This window comes from Periophthalmus magnuspinnatus, chromosome 13 (genome assembly GCF_009829125.3).
Source record: "Periophthalmus magnuspinnatus isolate fPerMag1 chromosome 13, fPerMag1.2.pri, whole genome shotgun sequence".
Taxonomy (NCBI): Eukaryota; Metazoa; Chordata; class Actinopteri; order Gobiiformes; family Gobiidae; genus Periophthalmus; species Periophthalmus magnuspinnatus.
The window spans coordinates 17,022,609-17,038,856 of NC_047138.1; the positions used below are offsets into that span (position 1 = coordinate 17,022,609).

At 37.1% G+C, this 16,248-nt stretch overlaps 2 protein-coding genes across 2 annotated transcripts in view; one reads left to right on the top strand and one right to left on the bottom strand.

The window, feature by feature from the left end:
* cog6 (component of oligomeric golgi complex 6) overlaps window positions 1–9,117 on the bottom strand; it is a 62,341-nt gene extending 53,224 nt beyond the window's left edge. The window contains exons 1-4 of the mRNA XM_033977142.2: window positions 8,937–9,117; window positions 8,134–8,277; window positions 7,102–7,173; window positions 6,934–6,992 (exon numbers count right to left, since the gene is read on the bottom strand). Coding sequence (XP_033833033.1) covers window positions 6,934–6,992; window positions 7,102–7,173; window positions 8,134–8,277; window positions 8,937–9,071 — 410 coding nt within the window. The 5' untranslated portion in view covers window positions 9,072–9,117. The remainder of the gene's footprint in view (window positions 1–6,933; window positions 6,993–7,101; window positions 7,174–8,133; window positions 8,278–8,936) is intronic.
* A 711-nt stretch (window positions 9,118–9,828) lies between these two features.
* Window positions 9,829–16,248, top strand: part of LOC117380237 (LHFPL tetraspan subfamily member 6 protein) — a 107,795-nt gene continuing 101,375 nt past the window's right edge. The window contains exons 1-2 of the mRNA XM_033977006.2: window positions 9,829–10,128; window positions 11,982–12,483. Of these exons, the coding sequence (XP_033832897.1) occupies window positions 12,099–12,483 (385 nt within the window). The 5' untranslated portion in view covers window positions 9,829–10,128; window positions 11,982–12,098. The remainder of the gene's footprint in view (window positions 10,129–11,981; window positions 12,484–16,248) is intronic.

The following is a 16,248-nucleotide window of genomic DNA, read 5'->3' on the forward strand; positions in this document are numbered from 1 at the left end:
ACCTAGAGGTACGTTATGTAGCAAACATAATGTTAACTAGGGCCAAATCCTGTCTAAATAGACTGTATATATAAATGGACATAGCTAACCTGCTAGCCACCATGTTTCAAATAGGAAGTGATCAAGGGCGCACTTCTGGCTCCATCAACTTTGGCTCTTATTCACATTACATTGAAAAACTGTGGCCCCTCTTTCTGTAACTGCTGCTGTCAGGCTCGTCATTTTGGTCTTAAAATACTTGTATTAACCCGCTCTACGTGATCGTGGTGTTTTTATTTAGCTACAGGTTTGATTGATAGCGTTGCTAAACGCCTGCTTTGTGATAAACCAGTGGTGCTAATAGGAAGGGGCGTTACCTTCAACAGCCTCGCTCTGGAATGACTCTTGTGGTCGGCATTCAAAATGTGGAACTCAGCTCCAAATTCAATCCGCTATAACTGCTAGCCTCGATTAGCTTCATTTGACTGGAGCTGAATGCTATGGGTGACGTTACACTCCCTTAGTCCACTTCTTTATAAAGTCTATGGTCTAAATCAGTGGTCCCCAACCACCGGGCCGTGGACCGGTACCGGTCCGTGGATTAATTGGTACCGGGCCACCGGCCATCCAAGAAATAATTAATTATTTCCGTTGTATTTATTATCTGAGTCTGAACAATCGTTTATTTTGAAAAATCTTTTATTTTGAAAAATGACCGGATTCTCTCGGTTACATTTCCGTCACTTGAGCGCCGACAACTTAACTCACAAATTAGCAAAATGAGTAAAAAACAGACGTCTTTGGAAAGTTTTTTTCGAAGGGGAAAAGGCCCAGTGAAGAGACAGAAAAAGAGACAACTTCCAAGTAAAAGAAAGCTTTTAACAGACAATACCAGGAGTTCTACTTGAACTATGGATTTATCGCAACAGGTGATTCCCACAGACCAAGCCCGCTCTGCATAATATATGCCGACCAGGTCCGTAATGAGGCAATGAAGCCTTCAAAACTGCTCCGCCACTTAGAGAGGCGCCAGTCAATGACAGTCAATGACAGAAGTAGATGGATTCTGTTTTACAACTCACTGCTACCTCCTGTTTTTTTTACAACTTTTTGTTTTCTACTTTTCTTCACAAACTGCCACTTGACTGATGTAAAATTATGATAAATATTTACCTCAGGTGCTATCCCATCAAACCAAGTCAGAATTACAAAAATATATTACTCTGTCAAATGCATTTTAACTTTTAATGGAACTGTATAAATAATACTTCAGATTCGTAAATATTTTTGACCTCCTTTGCATTGTATGTAGGAAGAATGTGTTCTGTTGCAACTCATGCTTTTTCCATTTGAACAGGTGGATTAGGTGACACATCTGTAAATGGTTTGGAGCAAAGAATTATATAATATTCATGGCTATTGCCAACACAAAACTTAGAGAATGAATGTCTATGGGGGATATTCATGCAAAATTTACACAAAAAGTTCAAAGTCTGAGGATTTCAAAAGCACAGGGGAACACAAACATCCTCCATTAATGTCCAGAGAAACCTTCTAGAGAAAGGAAATAAAAAAATGCATGCAACTATCACTCTATACTCTTGTTTAAGGAGCTCAAACCACAGGTAAACTTGCCAATGGTCAGTGAGAAATTTTAAGTTTTATTTGTTTTCTTCACAGCAACAGTTTCTGCACAATTTGGCAAATATGGCACATCCTCTGACAATTCACTCAATAAGTATTCAGACTTATAACTGACAACCAAGAAGTCTTTGGATGGTGGGAAGAAGCCAGAGACAGACAAAACAATAGCAAAACAAGTAAAGAGGTTGTGGGTTGGAGTCTTCTGCAAGCTATCATATCTCAGGTGAAGTAGAGACAAGTGTATTTCTATGTAAAGACTTATAGTTGACAGGATAGGCATAGGGGATGAAGGGTTTAGGAAAAACATATATAAAACTTATGGGAAGATATTTGGCATTAGTATTTTATTTTAAAGAGAGGGTATTTTACTTATATGGGGTATTAACAGCTAATACATTACATATTTAGAGCACCATGTGCTCTAAATATGTACCATTTTGCACCATTTTGTTGTTTAGAAAATGCTAAATTCTCTGAAAACAATGTATTGACATGTTTGAGAAGTTTCACTTTCGTTTTTGATGCTCTGAGTCCCCCCTCCCTTTGCTCCCCCACTCCCCCTTCAGAGCACTATCACAACACAATCAGTGTGTATCCTGCTAATGAAACTACTGCACATCACTTTAGGTTTGTCAAGGTGCTGTGTACAGTTTTGTATCATGCATATCAAATTACCACGCATTGGACAGAATCTTACCACTAACTGTTAAGAAGGTTCAAATAGGCCCCGGAAGAGATCACTAAATTATTGAAACATGCATGGATGATATCTATAACCTCTTCAGGCGTGTTTTTAATAATGTTATTACATGGTAGAAATACATTTTGTGAGTGTGTGACATGACTTACTAAGGAGAATATCTGAATATTGGTATTCAACTGAGCATTTTATTTAATAACTTTTAGAATTTGATCCAATTGCCACTTGCCGCTTTTATGCTATCTATAGTGCAGGGTCTTTTATGTATTGCCAGCAGAGTCTATAAAAAGATTGAGTATCCCAGACAGGATATCCAAATACAACATGACCTATCCGTATATGAAGTCATCTTACAATTCTAACCATGTGTCAGGAGGAGAGAAAAAATGACTTTGGGGGGTGGAGTGACCTGAAATGGATCCATCCGGGGGGACTTGACTCCGGTGGTTACGGAGAGGGGGTTGGGGGGCATGGAAGAAGGACAGGCTGTCTCTGCACTCTTCCCCTGGCAGCTCTTCACACACAGCCCTGCTAAAGACGAGGTCAGAATAAAACCATCTCACACCATCCCATCTGGTCACGGTGGGGTCACTCGCAGCGCCAAATGAAAATGTCACCCGGCCCGACAACCCATAGTCTCCAAGGAAATTCTTTACAAAAGGAATGGAAGTAGCAGAATGTTTTTTGTGGTTAAAGAGCATATGAAAGGTTAGACTGCTCGCTTTACTAAAATATAGTTAACATGATTGTATTGAAGATTTAATATAAAAAAATGTGTCTTTTTTTTTGTGCTTGGACATGGGCTGCAGATATGGCATATGTAGAGGTAATTCCATAACTGCTACCTAGCAACAATAATGTTAAAGGTAATTTACCCGTTTTTTCCCAATGTATTTGAACAAAATTTGTCCCAGTACAGATATATTGTATAAGCAGCTCTTGAGGTCAAAATACGTTTGCTGCGTGCTGTTTGCATTTAATTAGAAAGATCCGGAGAATCAGGACATAGCTTTACCATCAGGATTGTGAAAAGTGCTTATAAACTTATTGCGGTGAATAAATATGCCCGGAATATTTAAAGGTAACTGAGGAATAACTTTGGATCACTGGAAACCCCATAGAATTCAAACTCGTTTTGTTTTTCAAGTTTTTAAGAGAGTGAAAACCTGGTACACAGTTTTACAAGGGCCAAAACATCTAAATTGACCAATAGCTCTCACTCTACCTATGTTGATGATATAGGAAGAAGTACTTCGATTTAGAATTCACCTCTACTTCCTGTATTTCTGTGCTTTTCCTCTAAACTTCTCCACTAACTGCCACTTAACTGATGTAAAGCTATGATAAATATTTAGCACAGGCACTACCCCACCAATCCAAGTCAGAATTTAAAAATACATGAAAACCTGTCATATGCACTTTAAATCTTTGCACACTCCTGGCTGTTTCGCGACCTCAAGAGTAATTCCCCTAGATTCGACCCAGCGCGCACATTCACATCTCCTCTGTCTAATATGTCACCTCTTTAGTCAGGGGGCTGGTCCTGGAGGCGGGGCCAGTGGAGCGGGGAATTGCGGTGGTACATCACGACTGTCAGAGGGGGGTTCTTTTGGGCAGAGACGGACATGATTATCTCTGCCGGTGGTCCCTCCTCCCACCTCCTCCTCCCATGTCACAGAGCAAGGTCACTGAGCAGGGAGGTCATGGAAATGAGCCCCGCCCCAATCCAAAGACAATGGTGATACAAATGGGGTAGTATCCTTATAGTAGATGCCCTTCCAGGATTATTATCTTTAGTGCCAATACTTAAAAAACTGACAATAAAAATGTGCCAGTCTCATAATAATCCTCAGGATGCTGGTTTGATTCTATAAGAACCCTTTACACTCACTGACAGATAAAATATAGTAGTAGTTCTTTTTTTAACAGGGAAATTACAGTTTAAAGGGCCTATATTACACAAAATTGACTCTTGTGAGCATTAGGCCATGTTAGAATACATACCTGGAGTTAGGTTTGTTTCATTCACACATGTTTTAGTAACCTTTTATTATTAGTCCACCTACATCTCCAAAGCTCAAAATGCTCCCTTCCACCTTGTGATGTCATGTAGTGGTAGTTTAAGTTAACAGCTACAGCTTGGGAATTCCAGGGTTGAAAACATCTAAATAATTCTCGTGAAGGTGTATGGAGTTTAAAAACACAGTGAAGAACTTAGTGTATTGCCACATGATAGAACAGAGTTTTCATTTTGAGAGCACTTAGACTAAATATGCAGGGTTTTTGTGTTAAACATGTGTGAATGAAACAAAACACAACTCCGGATATGTTTGTGATGTGGAAACAAAATTATAACATATATCAGAAAATAGCGTAAAATGTGCCCTTTAAAATATATATATATTTTGTCATATTTTTAATGACATTTTTTGTTGCTAATTTTGTTCTTGTTTCAATAAAAAGAAAAAAATAAGTATGCTTTGATATAATTTTATAATAATTAAATTAGGTAATTCATTATCAAAAATATACAGTGTGTTAAATACATTGTTACAACTGTATATCTCTCTACTTCAAATAGTTGTGTGATAATCAGCACTTTCAAATACCAACAGTTAGAAAACAAAGCTTATAAAGACATCTGAAGGTTAGGTCATACAAAGAAACTGTATTACAGCCTTGTGATAAAAAACAGCAATATACAAGCAATATAAGAGCCTAAAACCATGTAAGAAACTAGGGTTGGCAAAAGTATCGAAAGTCAGATCCTAACTAATACTAAAACTAATATCAAAACTAGATACTCATTTTAGCACATACTACTACTAAATACTAAAGTAACATTCACCGGATAACTTTTATTTGCTTTACCAGAACAAGTATAGGACTTTGTGGTAACATAAAGAAAGTACTAATATTTTGAGTTGAAAATTACTATCTATTAGTAAAAAAGTAGCATTTTTATCTTCATAGTGGCATCATAATCAGCATCAATCGGTACTGAGTCAGTCCTGAAATAGGGTTTGTAATTTCAGTATCATGACAACACTTCAAGAAAAACAATAAAACCCAACACGGCAATCAGCTGAATGTAACAGAAATAAAATTACTCAAAATTCAAATCCAATCCAATGATCATCTGCACTATTTGCCTTTACTGTTGTCCTTGTGCAATTTCTGCTCTATCTATACCATAGACTATATATATATATATAAATGGACACAGCCAACCCTCTAGCCACCAAGTTCCAAATAGGAAGTGATCATGGGCACACTTCCGGCTCCATCACCTCTGGCTCCAATTCACTTTGTACTGAAAAAATTGTCATCCCTCTCTCTGTAACTGCTGCTGTCAGGTGTATTTAAAGTTGGGTGATGTCACAATCCATCAGTCCACTTCTTTATACAGTGTATGATTTATACACATACAGTCATTAACTAATTTCATTAGCGATAATTCAAATAACTAGTAGTGCAGAATGGTTAATTGGAGCATGATAAAAAGCATTGATATTTCATGATCTCATTTAATCTATTTTCCATACAAATTACTTCCATCACAACATATCTTTGTGCAATTTAACAGCATTTTCCAAACGTAGCAGAGAGAGAAATTGCATTCCTTCATCTCAATCGGATGCTATTCTTCCTGCTTTGTTTTGCTTGTAGTCAAACGCCGAGACTATTTGGGAACAGTGTCTGCATATAATATTGTACTTTCCTGCCGCTTTGACAGAACAACCATCTGTCTGGAAGTTACCCGAACAGAAAACAGGCTATTTCTGAGTGTGAAATGAGGTAGTCGAGAGCGGTAGGACGCTGTATAGCCTGTGCTGACGAGGACGCCTGATCAGCCGCAGATATGATGGAGTGTCACGATGACTGGTGACTACACAGACTTCAGACACAGATAACAGCGACAAGCCACAATATGAGCTTTTCACTTTCCACAGTTCATTTAAAGTATGCTCACCAGCCTATCTCAGGGATCTCCTGACATTCACAAATGCCAGTTGGAAAGTTCACAGCACAAAAAGCATCGTTTGTCGAATTTTGTTGACTTATTCCAAACGATATTTTCAAGAAGACTGAAATGCAAGATTTAAAAAACACCACATCAGTTGGTTCTTAGATTAGCGAAGCCTAGAGCATTTAGTTACATGCTAAAAAGTAAATTGTCTACATAAATTAACAGGCGAAGGTCTGACTTTAATCCTAAAATATTTAACATTAAAGGTTCAAAATATGACAAATGTAAGAGAAACATGTCCAGTATAGGGACTTGATTATGATCAGTTAAAACTGTTTATTTTGGGCCCATGTGTCAAACATACTAAATATGTAAACACCACTGAAAAGGCATGTTAGTTTAAATGTTCTTTAAAAGTGGAAAATTATGTAGCTTTTTAATAAAAGGTAAAATAGTTTGATTTTTTTTTTTCAAGTCATGCTAGAAGGAACTATAAGTAACAACAGATTAGAAACCATTTGTCAAAAAGTCAGTATTATAATATGAGTTTTGTGATGATTTACAACCAAGCAATGACCAGCCTCAATACCCTGAACAGGACGTTCTTTTAACAAGTGATACATTTTCAGAATCAACTTACTTTTCTCCCTGAAGTTTGTTGGTTTTGATGATTAAATCCTGGGTCTGCTCCTTTGCCGCCTGTTGATGAAATGATTCTGAATGAGTGTTGTATCCAACAGGTGAAAAAGCAGAGACTGGAGCACATTAAGAGTAAGTATGGGCACTCAATATGATGAATATACTGAACCTTTAGCCTGCTGGTCATCTCCTCACAGCAGCTGCTCATGGCCTGGACGTCTTCATTGACACTCTCGAGCTCCTTTCAACACAATGTACAATAACAAAACATTTAGATTTTTTTTTTTTTTATGAGTATAAACCTATGAAACATAAAACATGCACATACATGAATAATATCGTGCTTTCACAAGCCTGGGAATAAAACTGTTTCTCAGGATATGTTCACAGTTTGCTTCTGGTTTGAGCCCAGTTTAGTCCTCATGTAGATTTGGTTTGGTCTTGTTCTAGTGCTGGGTTAGTCTTGACCTAGTCCCAGTTTAGTTCTGGGTTTAGTTCCTGTTAAGTTCAACTTTTGATGTGGTAGTTATGCAAGTGTTGACTCCCTCAGTCTCTCTGTCTCTGCTATCGTGACTCTGACCCAGTTGGAGAGGAGGGGTGATACACAGATGAGCTGTATTAATTTACATAACACATTTTTTACATAATTTGTTTGACATGCAAAAATTGAGTAGTGTAGAGTTACTTTCATTTGACCACCAGCATGTCAATCAACTGTGGTAGAACTTGGAGAGACAACAGTGTCTGTCCAAGCAAATCAAATGGAGCTGATCTTCTCTCTGTTGAGAATATATCCTAAAATATCAAAGTAAGGCCTTCTTTATTCAGCATCATAGCCAATGCCCCAAAGAAAAACAGACAGTCAGGCACCTTGTTTTGTCAAACAGAAAAAATGTAGCATATGTTTTTCTATGTGCTTACTATCAGTGTGTTATATGGGGATGTAACTTCCAAATATCCTTAAAAGTAATGTTCTTATTATATGAGTAATAACCTCACAAAGCCTTTTTATTCAACTCTTCAACCTTATGAAAAACACTGCATTTAAGGCAAATACCCTCAGTCACCTTTAGATTTTCTGAGGGATATAAGCCTAGAGGATAAACATGATCATTCTTCCCAATATTGCTCATACCAATAGAACTATCTGTCAACACATCTGTTTTAATGTATTTTTGTGAAATTAATCATGTTAGCGTACCTCCTTGACCTCTTTGAATATTCTAGCGAAATCTTCATTAATGGCCAGGCTCCGTCTCTCGATGTCACCGCGGAGGTTCCTCCTGGTGCGCAGGCTGTTCTCTGTGAAGAACACTGATAGAGCTTTGAGAGCCTCCAGCATCTCCTGTAGTGGTGGAAAGTAACAAAGCACATAAGTAACAGTACTGTGCTTAAATTACAAAAAAAACAAACATTATCTGTACATTTTACAGTGGTTTTATTTTTTCTTCACTACAGCTGAGAGCAGTTATGTGTACTTCCTCCACTACATTTTAACTGGACTAAACAATAAGCATCTTTTCTTCTGGTATAAGACTGTCGGAAATGATCAAAGGGTTCATGATGAAATCCTGCCTAAGGATTTGAGTTCAAGTTCTGGCTTTGAGAAAACAAAAATATATTCTTCTTTCATTCTTGATTCGATGTCTTCTGTTGACCAAAAATCAAAATCCCAACATTTTGCCATTTTTTGTAAAGTTGTACATTTAGTATATTTTTATGCAATACTTTACTTTTACTTGGATGCTCCTATATCAATGATTTTGATTGGCTAAGTAGCAAAGCTGAGTACTTTTTCCACCACTGATCTCCTGAAAAAATTAGTTTAAAGCGAGAATACTTAAATATATACATAAAAATACAAAAGATATCATGTTTTGTATGTTTACTCCATTGCTGTCACAAAGCTACTAAATTAAAAAAGTCAATGCTATGAAAAAGAAGGACAGGATAGACGTTTAGCTTCGGTTAGCATGTTAGCCAAAACAAGCTCTCAAAGCTTACCTTGTCATTGTCAAGCCTCGTTTCCAATATCTTATTGAGTTTCCTGGACAGTGGATTATTTTGCTGGGATGACGCATTTGGGTTTTGCACAGTGGTGGAGTTATCCACAGTATTTTCCACCTTTGTATCAGCCATTGTACAAGTCCAGCTCCACGTCAGGGGAAATGTTTTGGTCCGTCTGAGAAAAAGATCCGGCGAACCAAGGCAGGCACAATAAGAGTTCCGCTTACATTTTGTGTCACATCAATTTTCGACTAAAAGCATGAATATTTAGTTTATAAATTGTAAAAAATCTCATTATCTATATCATGAACATAAACTAATAGCCAAACATGCTGTAGGCTTTTGGCTACATGTTGGCAAGCAAATATCATACTTAATAATGAGTCATTTATTATCATCAGGCACACTTTATGATTTCAGTGTGATGAAAAATAATGAATTAAGGAAATGGTAAAAGGACCAGTCCAAATATTCTATCAAATCAATACTGGTGCAATGTTGTGCATGGATGGAGGAAAACGGCTCTCTTTAGGATTTTTGGCGTATTTGTGTACGTCTGCCTGGAAGAGAAATCTGGTTCCATAAACATACAGATTTTACAATTCATCCATATTATTGACTTGTTTCGCGTTAAAGAACGCGTAATATATTCCCTATTCGACCACTACAACAGTATCGGTGACATAATTTACGATCTGAGTCTATAAATCAGAAGTTTACTAGCTGTCAGTGTCAGTGATTATGTGGCCAACTGCCTGGCTCTAGGGCTGTGGAGGTGGACCGTAGTAGCGCTGCTGAGCCCGGCCTCTAGGCGGGGTCAGTGTGATGGATGCTCCCCTACACAGAGCGCTCCCGTCCCGCCCACCTCTCCTTCTCCCTCTCTCTCCTGCTCCAGAGCTCTGGGTCCTGACTGACGGAGGAATGTGGGAAAGGCAGTCCGGTTAACGCACGCTTCCTCACGGCACGGGACGAAACATTTGCCTATTTGAACACATCACAAAGAAGGACGCCATTTGTGGACCGCAGTTACTTGTGAAAGGTTATCGGACGCACGCCGCTTGGTTCTTCACAGACGGGAGAAAAGTTTGCAAAAGGGGGAGAACCCACACAGCTGGAGCCCGCAGATGGAAAGGAGAGACTCGGTGTAGTAGTAGTAATAGTGGTACAAATTGCAGAGCTTTTCCAACATGTAAGTACGGTTTTACTTGGGCTTGTTTTCCTTTTTCCCCTATAGTGCGATGATACGGCTGCTCGGTGGTGTCACACGAAAAAATCGAAAAATCACTACCAGGTCTTTAGCTACATCATCAAGCATGCTGCCTGTGCCAAAAGGAATAAGATGCTCACTAACACTTTGTAACTCCGAATTAATCAGTTCGTTTGGGCTTAATACTTTTATGAAGTTCCTAAATATACATGCGCGCATTTTACTGACTTGTTTATTAGCCTTTTTTATGCAGTGGTAACAAGAACAGTTGACTTGCAGCTGTCCCAACTTTTTCCACATATTACACTTCAGTTATGATATTGTTATTAACCTAAGTGATAGTATTCAATAGGCTAAAATAAATAAATCTTACATCAAACCAGTTAAGTGTAGTCAAAGTTGTTTTATTTACTGGCATCATACTTTGCTAAAGGATTGGGGTTTATATTAAGTTTTTTGTTTTTTTTTGTTTTTTTTTTTACAATAGGCTGCTACAACAATCTCCCATCTCCTGCTTTACTTTTTAGGCTGTCATTAGGTTATTGGAGAGTGATATAACATTGCATAAGTTGTGCCTTTTGAGACCATTCACCATGCACATTTTTGAACAGAAAACTATAGGACTACTATTGCTGCTATATAGAGAATTTTGCTAAACAAGAAGCTTGAAAAGCTTTTCCACGTTCAAATTCTTTACAGGCATACACTGAGCTCAAACATCCTCCCGTAAAACTCTCTACTGTCATCAAGCCTAACCCCCCGACCTAAGAAATAAACAAACAAACAAACAAACAAACAAATAGGCCACCACTTTCAGCACAGGACAATTAGGTTGAATTTACTCCAGCCACAATGCTACCCTCCTCATGCATGGGCTAGTGGAGAGGGGTGTGTCAGGTAGGCAGTTTGGGGAAGAATACTTTAGTTACACAATACTGAAGTGAATAAATACATGAATATATATTTTGTAATGTATTGTGTTAAATGATCCAGTGCAGTACTGTATTCTGAATACTTAGAATACTTTTACATTGAGTTTCATTATAAGATAGTGTGAATGTGACATAGATAAAAAAAAAAAAAAAACAGTTTTGTTTGTTGCAAAGTTTGTTATGTGATTATTTTTCACAGATTAAAAATGGAAAAATTGCACATGCACTCCCCAACAAATGTGTTTTCTGATTTTTCTCATTAATACCATACAGTTTTATATCCCGACCCTGAGCCTACATCATATGATCAGATACTATAATGTCGCCGTATTGTTTTAGTAAATATACTGAATTCTGAATACCACCAGATGAAAGAGTAACTGTAGTGGTTAGGGTTAGTATATATCTTTCCCATGTATTTAGTTATTTTTCAACACTGCAGATAGGGCATCTGGTTTAAAAACTTCTGATTGCTGCAAAAGATGTCTGACAGTTGATTCAGTGATTGTTTAGAGAGTAAAACCCAAAAGTAAAATGTGTTAACTGAACAAGTTGCTGGAGCGAAGACGTTTAGCTGCTCATCCAAGCCGCTGACTTTCCTTCAGGGCCAAAACATATTTATCTTTAATTGAAAAAAATGTGAAAATGAAATTAATTTAAAGTAATGACTACTGCTCTACTTTATTGTAGTATTGTGTGCTTATGAAAATTCTCCAATGAACCTGATCATTATTGAGTCACAATGTCCATATTATATAATTCAAAATCACCCTTTGCCTTTCTTAATTAAACACTGTAAATGTGATGTCATCATTTGAAGTTTGTTGTTCTGTGATTTTTGTACCTACTTTAAAAATTGAATCCTCTTTTCATTTTCACAATCCCTCCCTCTGTGTCTTGCAGGGACCCCGAGACACTGAGAAGGTGAAGTCTGCTGCCTGCTGTCAAAACTCTACGCAACTGTTTTTGGATATTTCTACTTGAGTACCCTGTGATTTCTAAACATTTAAACTCTCCAACATGGCTTCCAGTCTGACCTGCACCGGAGTTATATGGGCCCTCCTGTCTTTGCTGTGCGCCGCTGCCTCTTGCGTGGGTTTCTTCATGCCCTACTGGCTCTTGGGCACCCAGATGGACAAGCCGGTTTCCTTCGGGACTTTCCGGAGGTGCTCTTACCCAGTTCGCGACGAGGAGAGGCAGGCTACCGTGATGCTGGAGCAATGTGGGAGATACGCCACCTTTAACGGTATTCCGAGCCCCCAGTGGAGGATCTGTACGGTGGTGACGGGGGTGGGATGCGGGCTCCTGCTCTTGGTGGCCCTCACAGCGCTCATGGGATGCTGTATCTCCGACTTGATCTCACGCACCATCGGACGGGTAGCGGGAGGAATACAGTTTGTGGGAGGTGAGTGTTTGTTGTGTTTGTGAAGTGGCTACAATTTACTCCTTCGCAGTGTTGTTGTGTGAAGTTTGCTCAAATGACAGGTTAGACTACTATTTTCACCAAAGCAAGTTAACATAAATGTATTTAAGATTTTACAAAAGATGTTCTCTATTTTTTTCTATCTTTTAATTTTGATGAAGTTCAGACTAATAAAAAGAAATAACAATCTTTATTTTGTAAAATGACAAAACAATCTCTTAATTTTGGATGGAATTTTTGTTATTGATGATATAGATAGAGGTATTTTGTTGGTAGTATTTGGAAAAAAAATTAACCTGTCATTTGCACTTTTACTCCCAATACATGAGATTTCCACATGACGTTTGAATGTAGTTGGCAATGTTTCGTGCTTTGTTTGATTTATGTTGTTTCAGTCATTTTTCCATTGCCTTTTGTATATCATTTTGAAAGCACTGTTTTGATTATTTGAAATTTAGAATATTGAATATAACCAAATATGTATGAAGCGCATTACTTTTAGAATTAATTGTACTTTCCAATCACATTTTGGGCAATCCTCAAATTTCAAACAATTGCAAAATATAATCGGATTGTTGCTAATGGGAGACTTAAAAAATAAAAACATTTTTTTAAAAACAATACTGATGCCTCCTGCTGGCAACATTAGGTATTCAAGCATTTTGAAATGACAAATTAGCAGCTTGGCAGGAACTAACTTGATGCTAAAAGATATGTTTGATTATTGTTGAATTTAAATGCTGTTCACAAGCTTCTGGTAACTGATATGAAAGCACTGTTTTGATTGTTTTATTTCCCACGAGTTTCTGTTGAGGCTACGGTTGCAGAAGATAAAATGTACTAACAGCACATTTTGATAGCAAAGCAGTTAAAATATAATAACGACTTAATATTGTGCCTATTCGTTCTCCAGAGAATGTTGAGAATCTGTGTAGTGTTTTTGAAATAATGGTAGTTATTCTCTCTGTGAATTATTACAGTTAACAGTTGTGGATGGCTTGTCCTTATGTGGATTGGTACTTTCTCTGTATAAGTAAGCCAAACTACACATTAGACCATGTTAGAATAGCTTTGACCTTGAGTACATCTGCCTTAGTTCTTACCCCATGAGTGATAACATGTGAATTAGAAATTGATGGATGCTCAAGTGAATTTATTCAAACTTACATATTGTCCAAAGAAAATCAAATAATGCTGTTAAAGTAGACCTTACAGGAAAACACATTTTAAAGTATGTCATATTACAGAAAAAACGATAATAATAATCGAAAATATTGAAACTTTTACCACTGACACGTAAAGCCTAAAACAAGATGATCATTTTACTAAATGAACCACATTGAAAAATTGTCCAGCAATAAATAATTAAGTAATAAACAATTAAGCAGGCCCGCTAACATATTTTGAAGTTTGAGTAAATATAGATGATAAATGAATATAGATGATAAACACAAGAGCAGATTTGAACCACAAAATCTATTCTAAATTTACTAAATTATGAGCTGCAATAAATACACAGCAGAATGAAACACTTTAGTACTTAGTTTGCATCTGTAATGAGTCATAGAAGTGATTTATTCAACCTTTTATGCCTTAAATCTTATAATCCAGCCAAAAAATAACCAACAATTTCCCTGTAGTGCAAAGAAATGTACACACGATAAAGACTGACCTCCAAAACATATTGTTCCAACTTTCATATATTGAACAATAACTCGAGTAGTGATTATTGTGACAGGCAGACAATTAAACACTTTAATAGTTAGTTTTAGTGTCTGTAATGTGTCATAGAAGGTACAGCTCAAATGATATACTTAATACTACAAGAAATATGACAAAATGCTCTCCTAGTGCAAAAAAACCCCAAACAATGCACATGCGATATTTATTGAGCCTAAAAATATTGTAATATCTATCATATATTGAACAATAAGTAGATATAGTAATTATCATTACAGGCCTATCTTAAAGACAGTATTGTTATTAAATTCAACATAGTTATTGCATTTCCATTTTCCCTACCTTTTCAGATTGTGCAAATTTTGTCTGAACACAAAGAAATCTTTACTACACTGGGAAATAAGTTGTTTTTTCTCTTTGTACACTCCAAGTTAGAATTCCATTTGCGAGTGCTTAATCATCCTTAGTAGGCATTAGTCCACATTGAAAAAGAACACTCTTGGGTTTTAGAATGTTATTAACTTCTTCCAAATTGGATTTTCTGTTTGTTCACTCAGACTCCAAATCCACAAACAATCCAAGAGCTTCTGTGATGAACAACTTTCCGCATGTTCCCATCACCTGCTCCTCTCTGTCTCTGTCAAACCTATGGCTGTCTGCGGAGCTAAGCAGTTGTTTCCCTGGATTCAGATCAGTGCAGGAAATGAAAAGTCTCCCGGTGAGATGCTGAGCGCACTGTTCCCTTAATGACTTGGGATCACCTTACAAATCTGCTCATTGTTAAAGGTTCCTGTAGGAGTGATTGCATTTCCATTCAAGGAGAAAAATGTTACTAGAACCTAAAGAACACATATTATTTGAGACTGCATATATGCATGTACATTTTGGACAATGCTTTCACTTTTCATTTGAATGCTTGGACTAGATGTCTGAAGTCTGTAGATGTATTGTGATTGTTTACTTATTTTGAAAACATGCAACATTTTAATACTGAGAAATTACATCTTTGGGTCTAAGGTGCATTTCTTTTATAATTTATTTATTTTTTATCTAAATTTGTTTTGTCCCAGTACAGATATATTGTATAAGCAGCATTTGTGGTCAATATGTCTTCTATATGCTGTCTGCATCTAATTTTAAAGGGATTTATTGTCCTATAATCAGGAAGTGCACATTAGCATGCTAATTGTTGTTGTTAGCTTTAGCAGAACTTCCCTCTGTTGTGGGAAAGCACTTGTAAAGTAATTAGAAAGCTCGGAATGCACTGGTAAGCGAATAATAAGTTTGGACCACTGCAACCTTCTTAAAATTACCTAGTTCTGCTTTGTTCCTTTAATTTTCCATTCCATTTACTTTTTGTGCAATACTTGAACTTCATCCAATTGCAAAAAATATAATTTGATTGTTGCTAACAGTAGAAATAAAAAAAAAAATACTCATGTTAGTTAATTTTACCCACCTCTACTGACACCTCCTGCTGGCAACATTAGGTACTGAAGCATTTTAAAATGACAAATTAGCAGCATGGCTATTTCTAACTTGATGCTAAAATATATGCCTGCCCGATGATTAGATTAGTCTTAGAATTTCTTTCTTTTTTTTTCTTTTTTTTTACAGATGTACATTCTTGACGAGCTACCTTGATGAAAATGTCTTGCTTTTTCACATTTGCTTACAAAAATGGAATCCACAAGGCTGCAGCATTGTTTATACTTGCCTCTGTGTATTCTTGGGACATGAGGTCTGAGGGTGGACTTTGGATGCTGAGAGCTGCTCTGGCGTTCCATCCCTCTTATTAACTGTAGAGAGAAGAGGGGAAAAAAAGTGAACTCACATTTCTGTGGCTTACCGCTATGCTATTTACAATCCTCTCATCACTGGAGTCTTAAAAATGGTGCGACAGTGGAGCAGGTTGCTGGCAGATTTGTCAAAAGCTGTCAGTTTTTTTTACAGGGATAAATTTCATACAGACCACCAAGATCTCAGTATGCGGTATGTCCTAGTTCCGAAGGGCTTAGCTACTTAGAAACATCAGTATTAGTGATGTGGAATTTGGCGAGCGATATT